General features: G+C 35.6%; 1 protein-coding gene across 5 annotated transcripts in view; it reads left to right on the top strand.

Moving 5' to 3' along the window:
• LOC124375303 (anion exchange protein 2-like) overlaps positions 1-12798 on the top strand; it is a 34026-nt gene extending 21228 nt beyond the window's left edge. For all 5 annotated transcript variants that reach the window (XM_046833478.1, XM_046833479.1, XM_046833481.1 and 2 more), the window contains 15 exons: positions 1-45; positions 251-446; positions 1557-1662; positions 3392-3576; positions 3789-4005; positions 4618-4830; positions 5084-5232; positions 6131-6325; positions 7066-7326; positions 7995-8084; positions 8229-8389; positions 8581-8834; positions 9237-9406; positions 9689-9862; positions 10914-12798. The exon at positions 1-45 is cut by the window's left edge and continues 91 nt beyond it. In XM_046833478.1, the coding sequence (XP_046689434.1) occupies positions 1-45; positions 251-446; positions 1557-1662; positions 3392-3576; positions 3789-4005; positions 4618-4830; positions 5084-5232; positions 6131-6325; positions 7066-7326; positions 7995-8084; positions 8229-8389; positions 8581-8834; positions 9237-9406; positions 9689-9862; positions 10914-10994 (2497 nt within the window). In that variant the 3' untranslated portion in view covers positions 10995-12798. The remainder of the gene's footprint in view (positions 46-250; positions 447-1556; positions 1663-3391; positions 3577-3788; positions 4006-4617; positions 4831-5083; positions 5233-6130; positions 6326-7065; positions 7327-7994; positions 8085-8228; positions 8390-8580; positions 8835-9236; positions 9407-9688; positions 9863-10913) is intronic.
• The last annotated feature ends 5608 nt before the right edge of the window (positions 12799-18406 follow it).

Consider the following 18406-nt stretch of genomic DNA (forward strand, 5'->3'; position numbering starts at 1 on the left):
CGAAGACAGAGCGAATGTATTAAGAGCACTACTGCTAAAACACAGGTATAAATACACACACAAAGGAACACACTTGCACACACTTCTATTTCCCAACACACCTTATCTCAAATAACATACATCTGAATGAAAATCCAGTGAACTGGTGTGTATGTATAGTTTTTCATTTTAATAATTTTAGCATGCAGCTGACTCCCATCACCCGTTTCAAGTGTGAGTGTATATATTCTGTATATATTTTCTCATTTAGTCATCCATGTGATGAGAAAGATCACAGCTCATTCCCTAGAAACATCTCAACAGCCAGTCTGGGTTCATTAATCTCTCATAACCACCACCACCATCACCATCATCATCAGACAGAGCCGTCCGTTACAGAGCCGCTGATGAGGAATGCAAACACAAAACATGACAACACACAGCACGCACACCCGGAAACTATTGAGGTAAGAGTCATAGGAGTTGGGGGGGGTCTAGCTACAAAACCAAAATGCAGGTGGAAATGATAGGAAAACCAGAGGTAAGGAACTGGAGTCCAAATGGCAGGGATTGAAAACTAAGGGACTGTAATTATGGTCTGGAAATAGAAATACTGAACTAGGAAACTAGAAGTTTAAATGACAAGGTCCTGGAACTAGGAGGATGAGAATAAGAAACTAACGATATGGAAAAAGAGACATGATTGATGTAGGGGATTAAAAAAAGAGAACTGGAGTTAGGACACTGTAATGAATCTAATATATGGTACTCTATCCAGGGGATAAGAGACTGAATGACCGAAAACAAGAATGACTTGACACCACAAAACAGGAACTATAGGATTCAAGGCATAAATGAATAGGAAATAAAGTAATGGATACATTAATGACTAAGAGGATGTCATCAGATTCATGAGGACTTCTTAAAGGGCTTCCAGTATGGAACAAGCGAAGTTTATTTATAGAGGTCTGTAACTAGATGACTAGAATCATGAATGGCTGGTTACTGTACCTATAAGAAATTGCAGATATGGGACTAGAAATTGGGAACTAGATGTAGGGAAGATATTTGTGATTGAGTTCCAATGAACAAGTACTCAATATGAATGTGTGTGTGTGTGTGTGTGTGTGTGTGTGTGTGTGTGTGTTAATTAGGCATCTTTTTATATTTTATATTCATCATCTTCACATTTTGTATCACACTAGTATTTATTTTTGCAATTGTACTTTGTAATAATTATAATTCAATCATATAGCCATTGAGACTATTGAGCCATTTTAAAAATTATATATATATATATATATATATATATATATATATATATATATTCATTAAACATTCTGCAAGAGAAAATCGATGCAATAATATATAAAAAAAAATTATAATAAGGTTCCATTGTTATTTATTTAAATTCTCTTTTTGTTTGATTTTATTGACTGGTATCTCTAAATTAAAATGCATTTATTGTATTGTTCTCTGTTGTAGATTGAACTCTTGGTTGCACCTTACCGTATGTTATTAGATTTTTAGATTTTTGTACGCAGTATATGTGTACATTTTGTGTACTGTGTTTGCAGAAAGAACCTGCTGCAGCTGCTGGCATGCACAAATCAAAATCCAAGCACGAGCTCAAACTGCTGGAAAAAATTCCCGAAAATGCAGAAGCCACTGTGGTACTTGTAGGTAAGCGCACACTTCTTTAACTGAGACAAACTTTACTGGAATACATCATTATTACTTTTTGTTTAACAATATAATACAAGGTTGGATTCATCAGTATTACACTGTGACTGTAATGTGTTCTTATTTACATTAATAATAATATGGATCTTATACTATACACTATTTGGGTCAAAGGTCAACCTTTTAGGGTAAACAGGCTGGTCCTGTCATCTAGAAAATAGAGTGAGTGCAAATCATAAAACTGGAATTACAGGACTGGATTTAAACACCTAGAAAAAAGATAAATGTCTAGGAATCAAATAGCTTTAATGAGGAAGTAGGACTTAGGAAATAGTCAGTATTGTAAAACTGTTACAATACTTTAAAACAGGCAAAGGGATATAGAGTACATCAGATACCCTGCGAAATCTTTGCTCAAAAAAGTATGTAAGATTCTGCTTCAGTACAGAACTACTTGCTTTTGAATGTACTATATTAGATGTATGAAAAATAATTTGATATTTTTTTTACAAAACATGAAACACGATAACATTTTATATCTCTAGTTTTTATTGTATAGATGTATTTGACATTTATAATTGAGTTGCTAAAAATAAAACTAGTCAAATACAGAATAATAAAATACTATATACAAAATTCTATATAGAAATGAAGACAGAATGCTCAAAAACGGATCAGAAAACAGAGCTTGATGCAGTTCTGCACATCATACTTTTATAAGAAGAGCATTTCCTATTGTTACAGACACAGTAAACGAAGCCTTACTCTACACATGCACTTTTGCCAGAATCATAGGATTACGCTTGTAATCAAATGATTGACTGAGATTTGAAGAATTTAAATTATGCAACTTAAACAACTTGAACTAGAATTGACTGCAAGTACGTCACTGACTAGGGGAGTTTAAGATTGAAACTATAATTAGGGAATCAAAAAAGTTTATAACTAGAAACAGACGTCCTGGAATCAGGTGACAGAGTCTAGCAGCCTACAACTATGGAACTATAAAAAGTGAACTAGAAGCAGAATTAAACATCAAAAAAGCTTTAGCAATGGGAAATAAATCTTTAAAATTAGAAAGCTTGAAGTAAAGAAATAGAATGTTTTGTAAATAGTAAGAAAACTATTATTAGGAAATTGGGTGTAGGGGATTAAAAGTACGGAACTACTATAATAATAGCAGGAATATTAATAACTGTATTTAGGGCACTAACAAAGATACCGGAATTGTTGTAAAGTACCTTAGAATTAAAGAAACTTAAACTTCTAGCAACTAGAGATGTGGAATCGGATGACTGAGCCGAGGTAAGCTTGAACATATAAACTAGAAACCTGTTAAGCAACTATAAGGAACTGACTACGGGGTGCAACTAGAAAAATAGACCTAGACCTGAAATTATAATGCTAGGGGATCTAGCAAATTAAAAACCTGAAGGCCTAGTATGAAGAATCTAAAACTAATAAAAGAAAAATGTACAGTTTCTATAAGTAACTAGTAACTTGTGATGGTCTACCACACAATGATCACTATGAGCAGATACATTCTACAACCACAGTCTACTATTTAGGAACAGGAACTTGAAAAGGAAAATATGAATCAAAATAGTGACAGTGCATATAAGTAATTAAAATAAACATTAGTGTATGGAACTCTAGTCAATCAATAGAATTCTCTGTATATACATACCACAATATCATAACATAAATTACTTAATTCTAATTATTTTAGGCAGTGTTGATTTCCTGGACCAGCCCACCATGGCCTTTGTGCGTTTGGAGGAAGCCGTTTTACTGGACTCAGTTCTGGAGGTTCCGGTTCCTGTGCGGTTCCTCTTCATCTTACTTGGACCAAACAATTCCAGCATGGACTACCACCAGATTGGACGTTCAATTTCCACACTGATGTCTGACAAGGTCAGGTGATTTCATAAAGCTGGTTAGAGCCTCCTTAGTATATGCTGAGAAATTCATTCCATACAAAATAGCATTTGATTAAGCACATCATGTTATTTTGCTACCACAATACTGACCAAAATGACATTTAATAATTTTTTTGTATATTTTCAGGCCAAAATATATATTTCCAAAAGTGGCTTTTAGGTAAATTCATAAATTTTTTCTTTCAGTTGTTCCATGAAGCTGCGTATCTGGCTGACGATCGCCAAGACCTTCTAAACGCCATTAACGCTTTCCTGGACTGCAGCATTGTTCTTCCTCCTTCTGATTTTGGGGGCGAAGACCTGCTGCGCTCCATCACTCACTTCCAGAGAGATATAATAAAAAAACGTGAGGAACAGGAAATCAGCTTGATGAACAATGAACAAAAGAGCCCAGAGGAGAAAGGTCAGAAAACATCCGGAATAAAGAAATTTGTAATTCAAAGATGAACTTATGTTCTAAAACTTTTTTAATTTGATGTAATGATGATGAAAACATTACATTTAACTTTTTAAAGAAGATACTTAATCGATTTAATTAAATGAATGGTCATATATCCATTGTTATGAGTTATTTTTATTTAATTATATTTATATACTGTATATTATTGATGTATCATATGGAACATTTGAAAACATATTGTAGTATTGTAAAGTCTACCCTGCTATCCTATCAGATACTAGCTAATGTTACCATGTTAGTTACACTAGTCAATATAGAAACATTACATTTATATATTCCTGTATAAATTAATTTGGAAATATTGTATTTGAATGAGCATGTTATTATAAACCTGAACAGCATCATAAAATATAGAACATTTTTAAAAACCTTCCTTTCAATCAGATTTGAGAATTTCACAGCAGTGTTATATAATCATTCATAAAATCAGATTGTCAATTTGACCTCAACTGGATTAATGTTGTACGCTTCTACACTCTATCTTTTTAAAATAAAAGGGAAAAAGTGAATCATACAGTAAGTTAATAATAACATGAATGTGTGTCTCCTGTGTAGTGTCTCTATTGGCACAACCTGACCGTGGTGATGATGACGACCCACTGAAGCGATCTGGCCGTCCGTTTGGAGGTTTAGTCCGAGACATACAACGCAGATATCCAAAATACCTCAGCGACTTCACGGATGCTTTAAACCCACAGTGCATGGCGGCCGTTATATTTATTTATTTCGCTGCTCTTTCTCCTGCCATAACATTTGGAGGACTGCTGGGTGAGTTTAAACAAATGCTCTGGCTGATACTTCCTGCACATTTTCATGCACTGTGAGTGCCCTGGCAAAACAGAATAAATCTGATGTGATTTACGGAATAGTGAGTCTAATCTAGCACGTATTCGTACCTGGCTGTTCTAGATCAATACAAGTACAAGCTGAGATCTGTGACTTTCATAATTTGTTACAAAGTTTTGGTTTTTGTATGTTCAAAAATGTGTGTGTGTGTGTGTGTGTGTGTGTGTGTGTGTAGGTGAGAAGACAGAGGGTCTGATTGGTGTGTCTGAGCTCATCATTTCCACATGTGTTCAGGGAGTGCTATTTTGTCTATTGGGAGCACAACCACTGCTGGTAGTTGGATTTTCTGGGCCGTTATTAGTTTTCGAGGAAGCCTTCTTTACTGTAAGTCTGATTTATATTAATTATCCGGACCTGACATATCACTTCATATCACATATCTCTATCACATAATATTTCCCAGTACTCTAATAACACCGCTCAAATATGTTAAATACTCAAATATGATTGCTTACAGTTTTTTCTGTTAATGCTAATATGTATTTGTTTTAGTCGTAACAAGCTGAAAAGAAAAAAAGCACTGTACATACCATATGGACAAAAGTTTGTGGAAACCTGAAAATAAGATTACAATATGTGCTTTTTGGACATCGCATTCCACATTTGCTGTTATAACTTTCACTTTTCTAGGGAGAGCTCCACTAGATTTTTTCAGTGTGTTTGTTGAGATTTTGTGCTCATTCAGCCAGAAGGGTGTTAGTAATGTGTGATAAAGGGTGAGAAGGTTTGGGATGCACTCAGCATTCCAATTTATCCCAAAGGTGTTAAATAGGGTTGAGATCAGAGCTTTATGGCAGGTTACTCAAATTATTTTTTTTATTTTTCACTCAAACAATGTAACGCATTTCTTCATGGATAATGGCTTTGTGTACAAGAGCAGAGTGAAACTTTAACTCTTCTAGTTAAAGTGAAGGAACAATTAAACCATTTAAAAATATCCTATACAGTATCACATTGCTGTACTAATACTTTTGTCCATATACTGTAACTGCTATGAAGAGATGTGGATGTTTTACATTGTTTTAATAGTTAATAACAATAAACCCAATGATAAGTAGACAAGAAGTTATTAAAAAGCTACAATATTTATTTCTATAATGAGTAGCGTTGTTGTGGTAACTCCAGTAATAAGCTGTCACGGGAAAATAATATCTTTTAGTCTCTGAATGGACCATTGATTTGAAATGTCTTTATTGTTTGCCTATTTTTATCACTTAAATAGTTCTGTAAAAGTAACGGTTTGGATTACCTGGTTGGTCGGGTATGGATCGGCTTCTGGCTCATCATAATCGTGGTGCTCATGGTCGCTTTTGAGGGAAGCTTCCTGGTTCGATTCGTCTCTCGTTTCACTCAGGAGATTTTCTCTTTTCTGATCTCACTCATCTTCATCTATGAGACCTTTTCCAAACTCATCAAGGTCAGTATATAAAATCTCTTACAGGAAACCATGAATTAAACCTGTAGCATTTTACTGTGACCGCAAAAAAAAAAATCAATGGAGGTTATTGGAATGAATCATTGTTCATTTAATTACAGTTTTTCTTAACTTGTGACATGAAATGTAAACTACTGTAAGTAAGCATAATTATTTATCATGACTAAAAAAACTTTTTGTAAATTGATATTACAGATTTTGAAAACTACTTTTGAAAGTAGAAGTACACCAAAAATAATAACTACTCGATTACAGTAATTCAAGTAAATGTAATTTGTTACTTTTCACCTTTGAGTATAGTACAAAATGAAATAAACCAACGTTCTTCAGGACCATTGTGCTACATAACAAAATTTAAAACTGTGTGTGATTTTATAAAACTAAGGCTACACATAGCTATATACTATGTATGTTCACAATCTTCAAAAAACAAGTACAGATCTCTTATAAACAAGACAAGCAGAATAAAAAAAATAGGCCAAGGTAAAAGCAAAACATGAACATAAACAATACCAAAAAAGGCATAATCTGTTACATAGATTATAACAGTAATAAAAGTTGTGAATAAGTTGCAAAATGGCAAAACAAATGACATCTCTAGGCATACTTGAGGCAAATCAAAAAGTACACACCCCTGGAATACATAACAGTGTCAGGTTGAATCTACATCTGTGCTGTTACAATACATAGATCTTCTCTATCACGCATTATTTTTTCTGCAGATATTTAAGGAACACCCACTGAAGCGTTGCTCGTTCCTCAACGACTCCATGCTAAACGACTCGGTTCTAAATGACTCCTGGAGCTCGCTGGAAGAGAATTTCACATCGTCATCAATTACATCAAACAGCAGTTTGATAGTAAAGGAGAAGATCGTGGGAGAGCCGAACACAGCACTGCTTTCTCTGGTTCTCATGGCTGGAACGTTCTTCATTGCGTTCTACCTGCGCAAATTCAAAAACAGCGCCTTCTTCCCAGGCAGGGTGAGACGCAGTCTTTATATTAGCAATATTTTAACAGCATTCAGTATTTATTCATTTTTCAAGCTTTACCCAATATGACATGCTGAGAACAAGTCAAAACAAGAAATCGAAAATCTAAAGGTGATCAAGACAAGATCAAAATGTCATGCCGATGATTCTAGATAAGGGAATTACTTGTTGCTGTGTGTGCATGACTGTGTTCATGCACAAAAAGAAAAGTATATATGATATATATAATAAAACTAAGAAAGATTCTTGGATTGAGCTTTGGATTTAAATGTAAAACCGTTGTGCCATTCAGCACAAAACCATAAAGCCACCAGTTTCATCTCATTACAGTCACTTTATATGCTGCTTACGCAGACAAGCTAGCCAGCTAAGCTCAGATTCATGTTTGCGAAGAGAAACCCAAAGAGATTTGATGTCCATTTAGGATGATTAATCCTGTAACACAATGACTTTCAGCAGTGATCATTTGTATGTAGTGTGTGCATGTATGTGCTTAATATTTTGAAATATCATTGTTGAGACCTCCTAATAGCATTCATTGTCCAAATTATTAATGAAAACCATCTTATTCCATATCCCAATGCTATAGTGGTGTGTTGCTTTGATGTTCATACAGAATTTAACAGAATTGTGCTAAATGTCTAATTTTCTGTTCTCAGCTGAGGAGGGTGATCGGAGATTTCGGTGTTCCTATCGCCATCTTCATCATGGTACTGGTGGATTACAGTGTCCAGGATACATACACACAAGTAAGGCAGCCTGCTTCTGATGAACTGTTACAGCTTAGTAGAAGTGAAGCAATATGCATATTACATAGTCATGTTGTAGTAATAATCATCATCATAATAATAATATAAAATACTTATTGTTAATTTTGTGTTTTGTGAGCGCAGAAGCTGAGCGTCCCTCATGGTTTGTCAGTAACGAGCCCTTTAAAAAGGAGCTGGATTGTGAACCCTCTCGGCAACTCGTTCCCTGTGTGGATGATGGCAGCTAGTGTACTTCCTGCTCTCCTGGTGTTTATTCTCATTTTTATGGAGACACAGATCACCACGTGAGTGACTCTAAAAGCGAAATGTAGCATCAAATCTATGATGCAAGACTTGATCTAAAAAATATTTGATTTCGTTTGTTATGCTATTATTCTCAAAATTCTCTTCTTCATCACTGATCACAGAAATGCCATAATTGAATGGTCATGAACCCCATATTGTGTCCTGTGTGTGTTTCTGTGTCTTGGTACAGGCTGATTGTGAGTAAAAAAGAGAGAATGCTGGTTAAAGGTTCAGGTTTCCATCTGGACCTTCTGCTGATTGTCAGTCTTGGTGGCACCTGCGCATTGTTTGGCTTACCGTGGATGGCGGCCGCGACTGTCAGGTCCGTTACACACGTCAATGCGCTAACTGTAATGAGTAACGCTGTCGCCCCTGGTGATAAGCCACGAATTCAAGAGGTCAAAGAGCAAAGAGTCACAGGATTGTTGGTGGCCATATTGGTGGGTAAGTGATTCATTCAAATCATCTTCGTCACCATTAACATCATCTTAAATAAAAAATTTAAATAAAAAAAAAGCTACAGCATAACAACGTCGGCATTGGACAGATACTCTGAGAGCAAATGAAGTGAGGAGAATGATAAATATGAAAACTATGGAACCTATAAAACTGTAAAATCTATAAAAACTGGGAGAACATGAGAAAGCTCTAAGAACTGGAATTATAATAATAATAAAAAAGAACTATGGAAACTAGAATGAGGAGAAACAAGTGAACTAGGGTTATTACATCAAAAAAAGGAAATCACAGGAAACTAGGAGGACTATAGCAGCTGTGAGAATACCTGGAGAACAAGGACTTTAGTGTTCTGTTGAGTTCGAATGAGTTTGTACTCTGTGTGTGTAGGTCTCTCGATTGTGATTGGCAAAGTGTTGAGTCTGATTCCCCTCGCTGTGCTCTTTGGGATTTTCCTCTACATGGGAGTGATGTCACTCAACGGCATTCAACTCAGCGAAAGGATGAAACTGCTGCTAATGCCGACTAAATATCATCCAGACGAAATCTACGTCCGAAAGGTACACTCTCTAACACACACACTCACACACACTGGAGGTTCCATCTTTTCATCATGCTTGTTTCTGTTCTCTAACTGATTATTGTGGTACAAATTAAAAAATTAATAGACAGAAAACAAGTGACACTATACAATCAGTTTATTGTGGTTTTAAGATTTAACAGTAATCAACCTGTGAAAGTGTCACTGTGTGTCACAATCTGTATGTTCAATATACCAATATTCATATCAATCTGATTTGACCATTGAACTAGTGAGCTGAGTGGGATTCACTGTGTTTCAGGTGCGGACTCTGCGCATGCACCTCTTCACTGGGATCCAGTTGGTGTGTTTGGCCATTTTGTGGGTGGTCATGTCAACAGCGGCATCGCTTGCTTTCCCTTTTGTCCTCATTCTGACCGTCCCTCTAATGATGTTCGTCTTACCTCGGATATTTACCACACGTGAGATTCAGTGTGTGAGTACACATTCATATATACATGCGTATATACTCAAACAGGGCAGGGGTGTATACGCAAACAGGGGGAAAGTTCAAAGTTTAAAGTGAAAAAAACAAGCAACAAATCTCCATGCTTCCACTGATATGTCATCTGGTCCAACCGACTTTCCACTTTTCATCCTCTTTACGCTGCTCTCACTTCTTCCTTACTAATCCTATGCACTTCCTGCTTCACCATCTCCATACCATCCAACCTCTCTCTCTCTCTCTCTCTCTCTCTCTCATTTTCCTCGTTCATCAGCTGCTCAAGATACTCCCTCCATCTTCTCAACACACTCTCCTCACTAGTCAACACATTTCCATCTCCATCCTTTATAGCTCTAACTTACAGCATATCCTTCCCAGCTCATTCCCTCTGCCTGGCCATCTGTAAATTGCAGAGTAAAGGCAAAAAAATAATTTAAAAGCAAGGACTTACACAGGGAAAACCGGGAAACTGGTAGGGAAAACAAACACAGGAAATGTACTTCAACAATGTATTTCAACAATCAAGCCACAAACTAAAACAAAGGGGGAACATTAATACGCACATGAGTGATTAGATACAGGTGGAAAAATTAGGACGTAATGAGGGACACAGGGGCACAATGGCGACATCTGGTGGAGAAAACAGGGAGCTACAAGAGCGCAGAAACCTAACAGGAAACCTAAATAGATAAACAACTTGGTCTTGAAGTTGCGTGAGAATCTGTATGGTCAGCAGCTATGCAATCTAAATGCACTTTCATTGTATAAATATTGACATGACTTCTGGACTTAGGTTGCCGACTCTAAATAGGGCCCAAAGAGTTCAAGTTGAGTCAGACCCCTATTTAATGATCGTTTATGTATTGACACAGACAGATAAAGCTTCTTCTGGGCATTGGGACTAAACCAAAGAGAAGTTGACATGAAGTACTGTCAGAGATAGGATTGGAAAAAGCTACTTGAGTGCTTATTTGTTTTGACAGACAGACAGATAGACAGATGTTATTTGTATTACTCTCATCTTGTGTTTCTCACTCTACAGCTTGATTCAGATGACGCAGAGCCCACGTTCGATGAGAAAGAGGGAGTGGATGAGTACACTGAGATGCACATGCCCGTGTGATGCACATTCACCTATTCATGGTGGGATTTTACTCCCTTTTATTTCACTGCCAGGGGGAATCGGAGTGAAGAAATCGCTGCTTTTTGACTTTACTTTAAAAGCACAAAAACACAGTTAAAATGTTATAATCCAGTTCAGATTTATGTATTGAATTGAGAAACCAAGTTGGGCTAAAAAAAAAAAAAAAAAAAAGTGAGACAGAGCACAAAAAGTATTACAGTGTAATACATAAACATGAGTTATGTAATATGTATTACATATTATCGTAGTAATTTATGTATTCTAATATATTTGAATCAAATGTTATTATGATGTTGATTGGGGGTGTGTGCACACGCGTGTGTGTGTGTGTTTTAGTGCCTGTGTATGCACTCAAATCAGTGACTCTATCGATGCATATGAACATATGTATTTGTAAGTGTTCTCTATTCTATTCAAATTTACACCTTTAATGCCAAATTATCCGTGTTCTGCCTTTATTGCCAATGATGACAAAATTGTTAGCAGTTTGTTTTGTAAACTAGCAAACAAATGAATCATAACGGATTAGCCATAGACACGGATTTGGCGCAGGGCTCTTTCTTTTATTCGCCAACACTATATAACCAAAGTATCTAGAGTTTTTTCCATTATATTTTCAATATATTTTAAACATCTTTAACAGAATTTGGAAAAAAAAAAAATCTATTTTTAATATAAGGTAGCTGGCCTACAATCAGAGATCTTGTTTCGCACAATGTTACAGCATCGCACAACAACTTGTTCAAGTTCAAGTTCATCGCTATAGCGCCTTTCACAATGGACATTGTCCCAAAGTGGCTTTACAGAACGTAATACTTATAGAACCAAAAAATATTATAGAAGTGAATGATGTGTATTTATCCCTGATGAGCAGCCTGGGGCGAGTGTTTTTGAAGGAATAACTCACTTAGATGAATGAGGAAGAAACCTTGTGAGGGTTGTAGGGTGAATCGGGATGGGTAGAGAAAGAAATGTTCCTCGTTTCTGATTGGAAAAGTGATTTTGTATGACACTGTCAACATTTTGTAGCTGATACAAAATAAAGTTTTCCTTGCATTAACAAGGTTAATATAGTATAACGCTGCAGCCGGCTAATGGTGTTATTAGCAATATAAAGCAAAGCCTTCTAGTTTTGTCTAGCCTAGGCTATAAGTAGTGTTAGTAATAATGTGTAATGTGTAAACATGTCTCTGAGATTGTGTTGTGATGCTACATTATAGCTAGTTCAGAAGTGTAGGGATATTTTGTATACAGAATTACTAGAACATTCTATGAGGGGAAAAATGACTTAGATAATATTACAACTAAAGTATGGAACCCACGACACTACCACTAGCTAAATTTCTATCTAACTAGCAGCGAACCTAACACTGTATTTAATCATTTATTTCCATAATGCTAATTAAAGTTTTGGTTAAACAGTATACTTAGTGGTCACCTAAGAACCCATACTATCTCTTCTGAGTTACAGTGTTAGCTGTCCCAGTTATGGACTACAATAGCCCTTCAATTTATTTAACACTTTATATTTTTTTCAAATTTTGAAAGAGTAATAGTGCCTCAAACTTCTCAGCTTGCTATTTATTCATGCCTTTGTCGTAATGCTATCTAGGCTTTCAGGTCCACTAATCACATGGTCAACTACAGGATAACAAATTTACACTATTAATACCAACTGTTACTTTAGGATTTGTATTCCTTTATTTATGCAAGGGAATCATGGTGGTGAAAGAATTGTAAACAATCTTGTATTTTTGTTGTAATAAATCTGTTTGTTAACCGACACATATTAACACATCGTGTTATTGTCCCTGTTCAGTTTTAGCATTAATACATATAATTTGTTGGGTTTTTTGTAATGATATAATGGTAGAACTTTTCTTGCTGTTTTGGTTCTATTGTAAATAAGTGACATTTTTTTCAGTTTGATGCATTTTAAGAGAATATATTCAAATCATTAGACAAAATCTGCTTGTTGTCTTTTTTTCAATATATATTTAGGTACCACAACAATTCTTTATAGGTCTTGTGGAGTCTATGCTTTGAAGCACTGATATTAATGTATATACATAATTATTAGGCATAACATGAAATCTGTTTGCCAAAAATAGTGCCCTTGAGTCAAAAATATGAGGCGTCGACTCCACAAAATCTCTGAAGGAGTTCTGTGGTATCTGGAACCTAGACATTAGCAGCAAATCCTTTAAGTCCATAGGTTTATCCAACAGACACTTGATCAGATTATGATCTGGGGAATCGGAGACCAAATGAACACCTTCATCACTGACATTAGGGAATTATAACTCTGCCTTTACTAGTTTGCCTTCTTCATATATTGCATTTCGGTACCATGACTTTCCCAGGTAAGTGATGGACATGAACCCAGCCATCTACAAGACGCAAAAGAATATGATTCATTAGAACAGTCCACCTTCTAATTTAGATCCATGGTCCAGTTTGGATGCTCAGATTCCCATTGTAGATGCTTTCCATTACAAAAAGGTGTCAACAAGGGCTTTCTGACTGCTCTATAACTACACTGTTAGCATTAACATTTTCAGTAATATGTGCTACACTAGTTCTTCTGTAATATAGGACCAGACGAGCTAGCCTGTGGTGCCCTTTATAATGTCGCTGACTTACTTGTCCTTTCTAAGACCTTTTAAATAGGTACTAACCACTGCATACTAAAAACACCTCACAAGACCTGCTATTTTGGAGATGCTCTAAACCAGTTGTCTATCCTTTGTTAACTTCCTTTGTCACTCAGATCTTACCCATTTTTCCTGCTTCTAACACATTAACTTCAAGAACTGACCTACTGTTTAATATATCCTACCCCTTGACAAGGGCTACTGTAATAAGAAAATAAATGGTATTCATCTGTCACTGGTTTTAATTGGTGTATATTTACATTCACACTCACAATGATTGAGTCAAAGTCACCAATCAAACTAGAACAGGTTTTTATTTGCCACCCCACCATTATTTTTCAGTATACATGACTGTATATTGCCAAATAGTTTACAGATGCCTGACCATTCACCGATATGTGCTTGTTGAACAACCCACTCTTTTGTAAAAGCACATCTCTAGATGTTTTTTTATTTAGCCATTTGGCTAAATTAGGTGTTTGGTGAGCTGGGCCTGCCAAGCTATTTAGTGCTCCAGTTCATCCCAGGGGTTTTCAGTGGGGTTGAGTTCTTCCACTCCAAGCTTGGCATCCTTACATTTTAATGTTTTTGTCACGTTATTAGAAAAAATTGATTCTGAACTGCTCTAGATGATGTAGGTGGCACAGTTGCAGTTGTAGTCTAGAGGTTTGGAGTTGCTGTAGTAAAATGGTATTCACCCTCCATATGTGAAATGCCTCTCTCTGCAGTGTTATATTGCGTTTTTGTTTTGTATTGATGGTTTCTATAATTGCGACGTGATAGTGATGGTAATAAGAGGTGGATTTTTACCCCACTGAAGGCCCAGGTACCAAATGCATGGTCTGCCAATGGTACATTTATGTACAACTGTACAGAAGTTATAAACAGTGTTTATACAGAGTTATAATGGTGTAGAGTTCTGGTGAGTGATGGTGGATGAAAAAAAAGCTGGCCCTGAACCTTGTGACTGGGAGTTGAGGAGTCCTTGATGATGTTGTGAGCGCTACACAGACATCTGCTGTGGTAAATGGCAGGTAATTGGTAGCCAGTAAAGCGTTGGGTGGTTTTGACCATTCTTTGCAGGGCTTTACGTTCACACACAGTGGAGCCTCCATACCAACAATTTGAGGAAGGAGCACATATACATGTAATTGTCAAATGTGTACATACTTTTTTTTTATACCATACAGTGTATAATAACTGTTTTATCTGTCATTACAAGCAAATCAATACGGCTACAACCAAATGCTCTACTGCTTCAATAAATCTTGTGCTTTCACTGCTTGGGTTGTTTGTTGACGTTTCTAAAAGTTGACCCTGGAAGTTTGATCAAATCTGACCAAAGGCCAGTACAAATCCATCCTCTCCAACAAATCTGGGCCTGATTTTGGATGCTTTTTGTGTTAATGTTTAACCTGTTTTGATTTCAGAGCTTCACTGTATCCCGTGGAGTTCAGAGTGCGCGGAGAGTGTTTGAAAATGGCTGTGTTACCACGTGTCTTGTTTTTTATTGCTGTTGTGATATTACATTTTTCCGAAGCCCAAAATGAATTTGGGAAACTCCCAGAGTCCTACAGGAAAGGAGTTAAACTCGCAGAGGAGCAGGTGAATTCGCATAATGGCGTGCAGAACCATTTCCTGTTCTTCAAAAGCCTGGAACATTCCAGCATCGAGGTATTAATACTTTTTAAAAGCTTATCCTTAAGAATTACCAGCAGTGCTTAATATCCACTTCACAAACCTTTAGGGATTGTTAAAAAACTCTGATATTATATTGTAATTTGCAATATATTTTACATGATTTTGGATGTTACATATAAGTGTATTATTTTCCATATCTATGTCTATATCATATCCATAGTAATATTTTTAAATACTTAAATATAAGTATATAAATGATGCTTCTCAGACTCCCTATGAACTGCAGCTCCAACAGCATTTATTTTACTCCTATTTTTAAAGCTTTTGTTTCAGTATATACACTTTTCCAGTAGTAGAAGTTTTGTATGACAGACATTTCACATAATCAAACATTATTCTAACAAATAAAAAACAAACAAACATGTAATTGTTCATATGGCAAAGCTTAAGGATGAACACCAACATTATAACGTAATTATGAACCTACTGTATCAAAAGTCAGATTTTTTTCTAAAATAAAAAATGTCATTGTTGATAAACTGCTAATGTACCTGTAGTAATGTAGACATGCTGTTAAAGGAAAAAATATCTTAAGATGTTAATGATCGTTATTCTGCCTTGGTTTAATGAACTTGTTCCTGATGTTTGGTCTCTCTAGGCAGGATTTAACGTAAACTACTTTTACCATCACATTCACCTGAAGGCGACAAAATGCAGCCGTGGAACTGAAAACGCAGACTCAAAGAAGTGTGCGTTCAGAAACGACCGAGTAAGTGACAGTCCATGTGTCAGTATTAGACTGAGATTATACTGGATGAACAATAACATTTATTTAAATTTTTCAAGTCATAACTGGTTACAAGTTATAATATAATTATAACGTCATCACACATGAAGCACAAAATACATAACGAAACCTTTTTTTTATTTGTATCAGCCTGTGATTGACTGTACAGTCTGCTACAAGATGTTCGATGGCGAGATTCAGATGGAACCAAAGCCGTACATACATTGCGTCCATAAACCTGCACTCTCAAAGGTTCTGATACATTCCTTATTTCTTTAAAAAAAAATTATATACATATATATCGGGTCATTCCTTGTATGCACACACTGCACAATTGTCTCTAGAGTGTTACACAAAAGAAAAAACCTCCAGGAATTTTTTTTATTAATCTGTGCTTGCTGTAGAATCAAATCATGTGTTCTGATGCTTTTTCCGCTCACTATGCTAATAAAAAATGCTTATGTGAGTTCTATATTGATGTAAACATTTGCCAAAGCTCTCTACATTTGATGTATCAGCTTTTTTTGGCAATTTCACTGCAGCTACCTGATTGCCTGATTAGATATTTTCATGAATGGAGGTGTATAGCTAAACACAGCAGTGTGCATATCCAGGAGGAATTATTGTTTTCACAAGTAAAATTATTTTTCTTTAAATTTAATTATAGGCTGTATGCGCAAGATAGTCAAATCTATTACATAAATAGTAAAAAAAATTATGAAGCAACATTTAGGGTGATATTAAACTCATAACTCCAAACAGGAATTACAATTTGTAAAAAAAAATATGATAAAAGCATGTTACTACTATATAAACTTTGTTCATATACAAGGAATGACCTGATATTTAAATAATGCCTTCTGAAACGTTCTATAAAACTCAGATAACTCTCTGTTTTGTTTTGTCCGAAGGAGATGGAGTTGGCTCGAATCAAACACTGCAATAGTATGTCTGTCAGCAGTGGATCAATGACTCTCCTGGCCTCAGTCGGATCGGATTAACAATTTGTGGCTTACAATGTAAAGCACTTGAGCTGATTTGATTAGAATGGGTTATTATGGGCATAATAAACTACTAAACTACATAACTAAACTACAAACTAGCATTATATTGAAGTAACTAAACTACAGACTAGCATTACAGTGGACAGGCTAAATCACAAACTACCCTTAAAGTGTACAGGATAAACTGAAAACTAGCATTATAGACAAGCAACTAAACTACATACTAACATTACAGTGAGCAGGCTAAGCTATTTAGTGAACAGGCTAAATCACAAAGTACCAACATAGTGAACAGACTAAATTAGAGACTTGTATTATATTAAACAAGTTAATCTTAAACTATTATTGAAGTAAAAATCCAAAATGACCAGCCCAGTTTAATTGCATTTTGTGATTTAGTCATGAAATGTAATCTATTGATTCGTGATCATAGACACGAATTTCCCTCTTTTTTCGTGTCACTGAGGACGACTTTCTGTGTAATGTATTTCAATAGGAAGTGTTTTTGTTGCCTCCACCAGTTTTCTTTCTGCCACTGGATAACACAGATGCTGTATTGCTTTTTTTTCTCGTTTGTTATACATTTTTTAATCTTTAAGCACCATTTAAGCAGGAGATTTTATCTTTGATTTTATTGCTTCATATTCAAGCAACTCGCTATTATAAACCATCGTCAGTGGTTCCTTCCAGTCAAAATACAGTAACTATATTTTCCTGTTTAATTAAGGAGACTGTGTTAATTATAGACACACACATTTATTTCAGTATAACCCTAATTTATATTTTCCGGCTTATTCTATGATAAAAATGGGGAAAAATATGACACTTCTGTCAGCATTACCGATGATCCGCTGCCTTCGTTGCTATGGAGATGGAGTGAGATGGAGGCAGTCATGCTAAGTGACATGAAAAGAATAGGGGAAATTCGTGTCCATTAACATGAATCAATAGATAAATTTCATGACTAAATCACAAAATGCCATAAGACTGTGTTAACATGACGGACTAGCATTGTAGTGAATGGACTAAAGGGCAAATTACTATTAGAATGAACACGTGAAATCCAGACCAGCATTTTAGTGAACTGTCTAAACTACAAACTAGCATTATAGTCAACTGCAGGCTAGCATTACAGTATAAAAAAAAACTTGACTAGCATTGTAGTGAACATGCTGAGTGACAGATAAAAATAGTTAATGCCAAAATGTCATCATAGAGAAAAGACTAAAGTAAAGCATTTATGTTTAACAGACTGAACTACATACTAGCATTGTAGTAAACAGGTTAAACTACTGACTAGCATTG

Source organism: Silurus meridionalis, chromosome 21 (assembly GCF_014805685.1).
Source record: "Silurus meridionalis isolate SWU-2019-XX chromosome 21, ASM1480568v1, whole genome shotgun sequence".
In the NCBI taxonomy this organism is placed as follows: Eukaryota; Metazoa; Chordata; class Actinopteri; order Siluriformes; family Siluridae; genus Silurus; species Silurus meridionalis.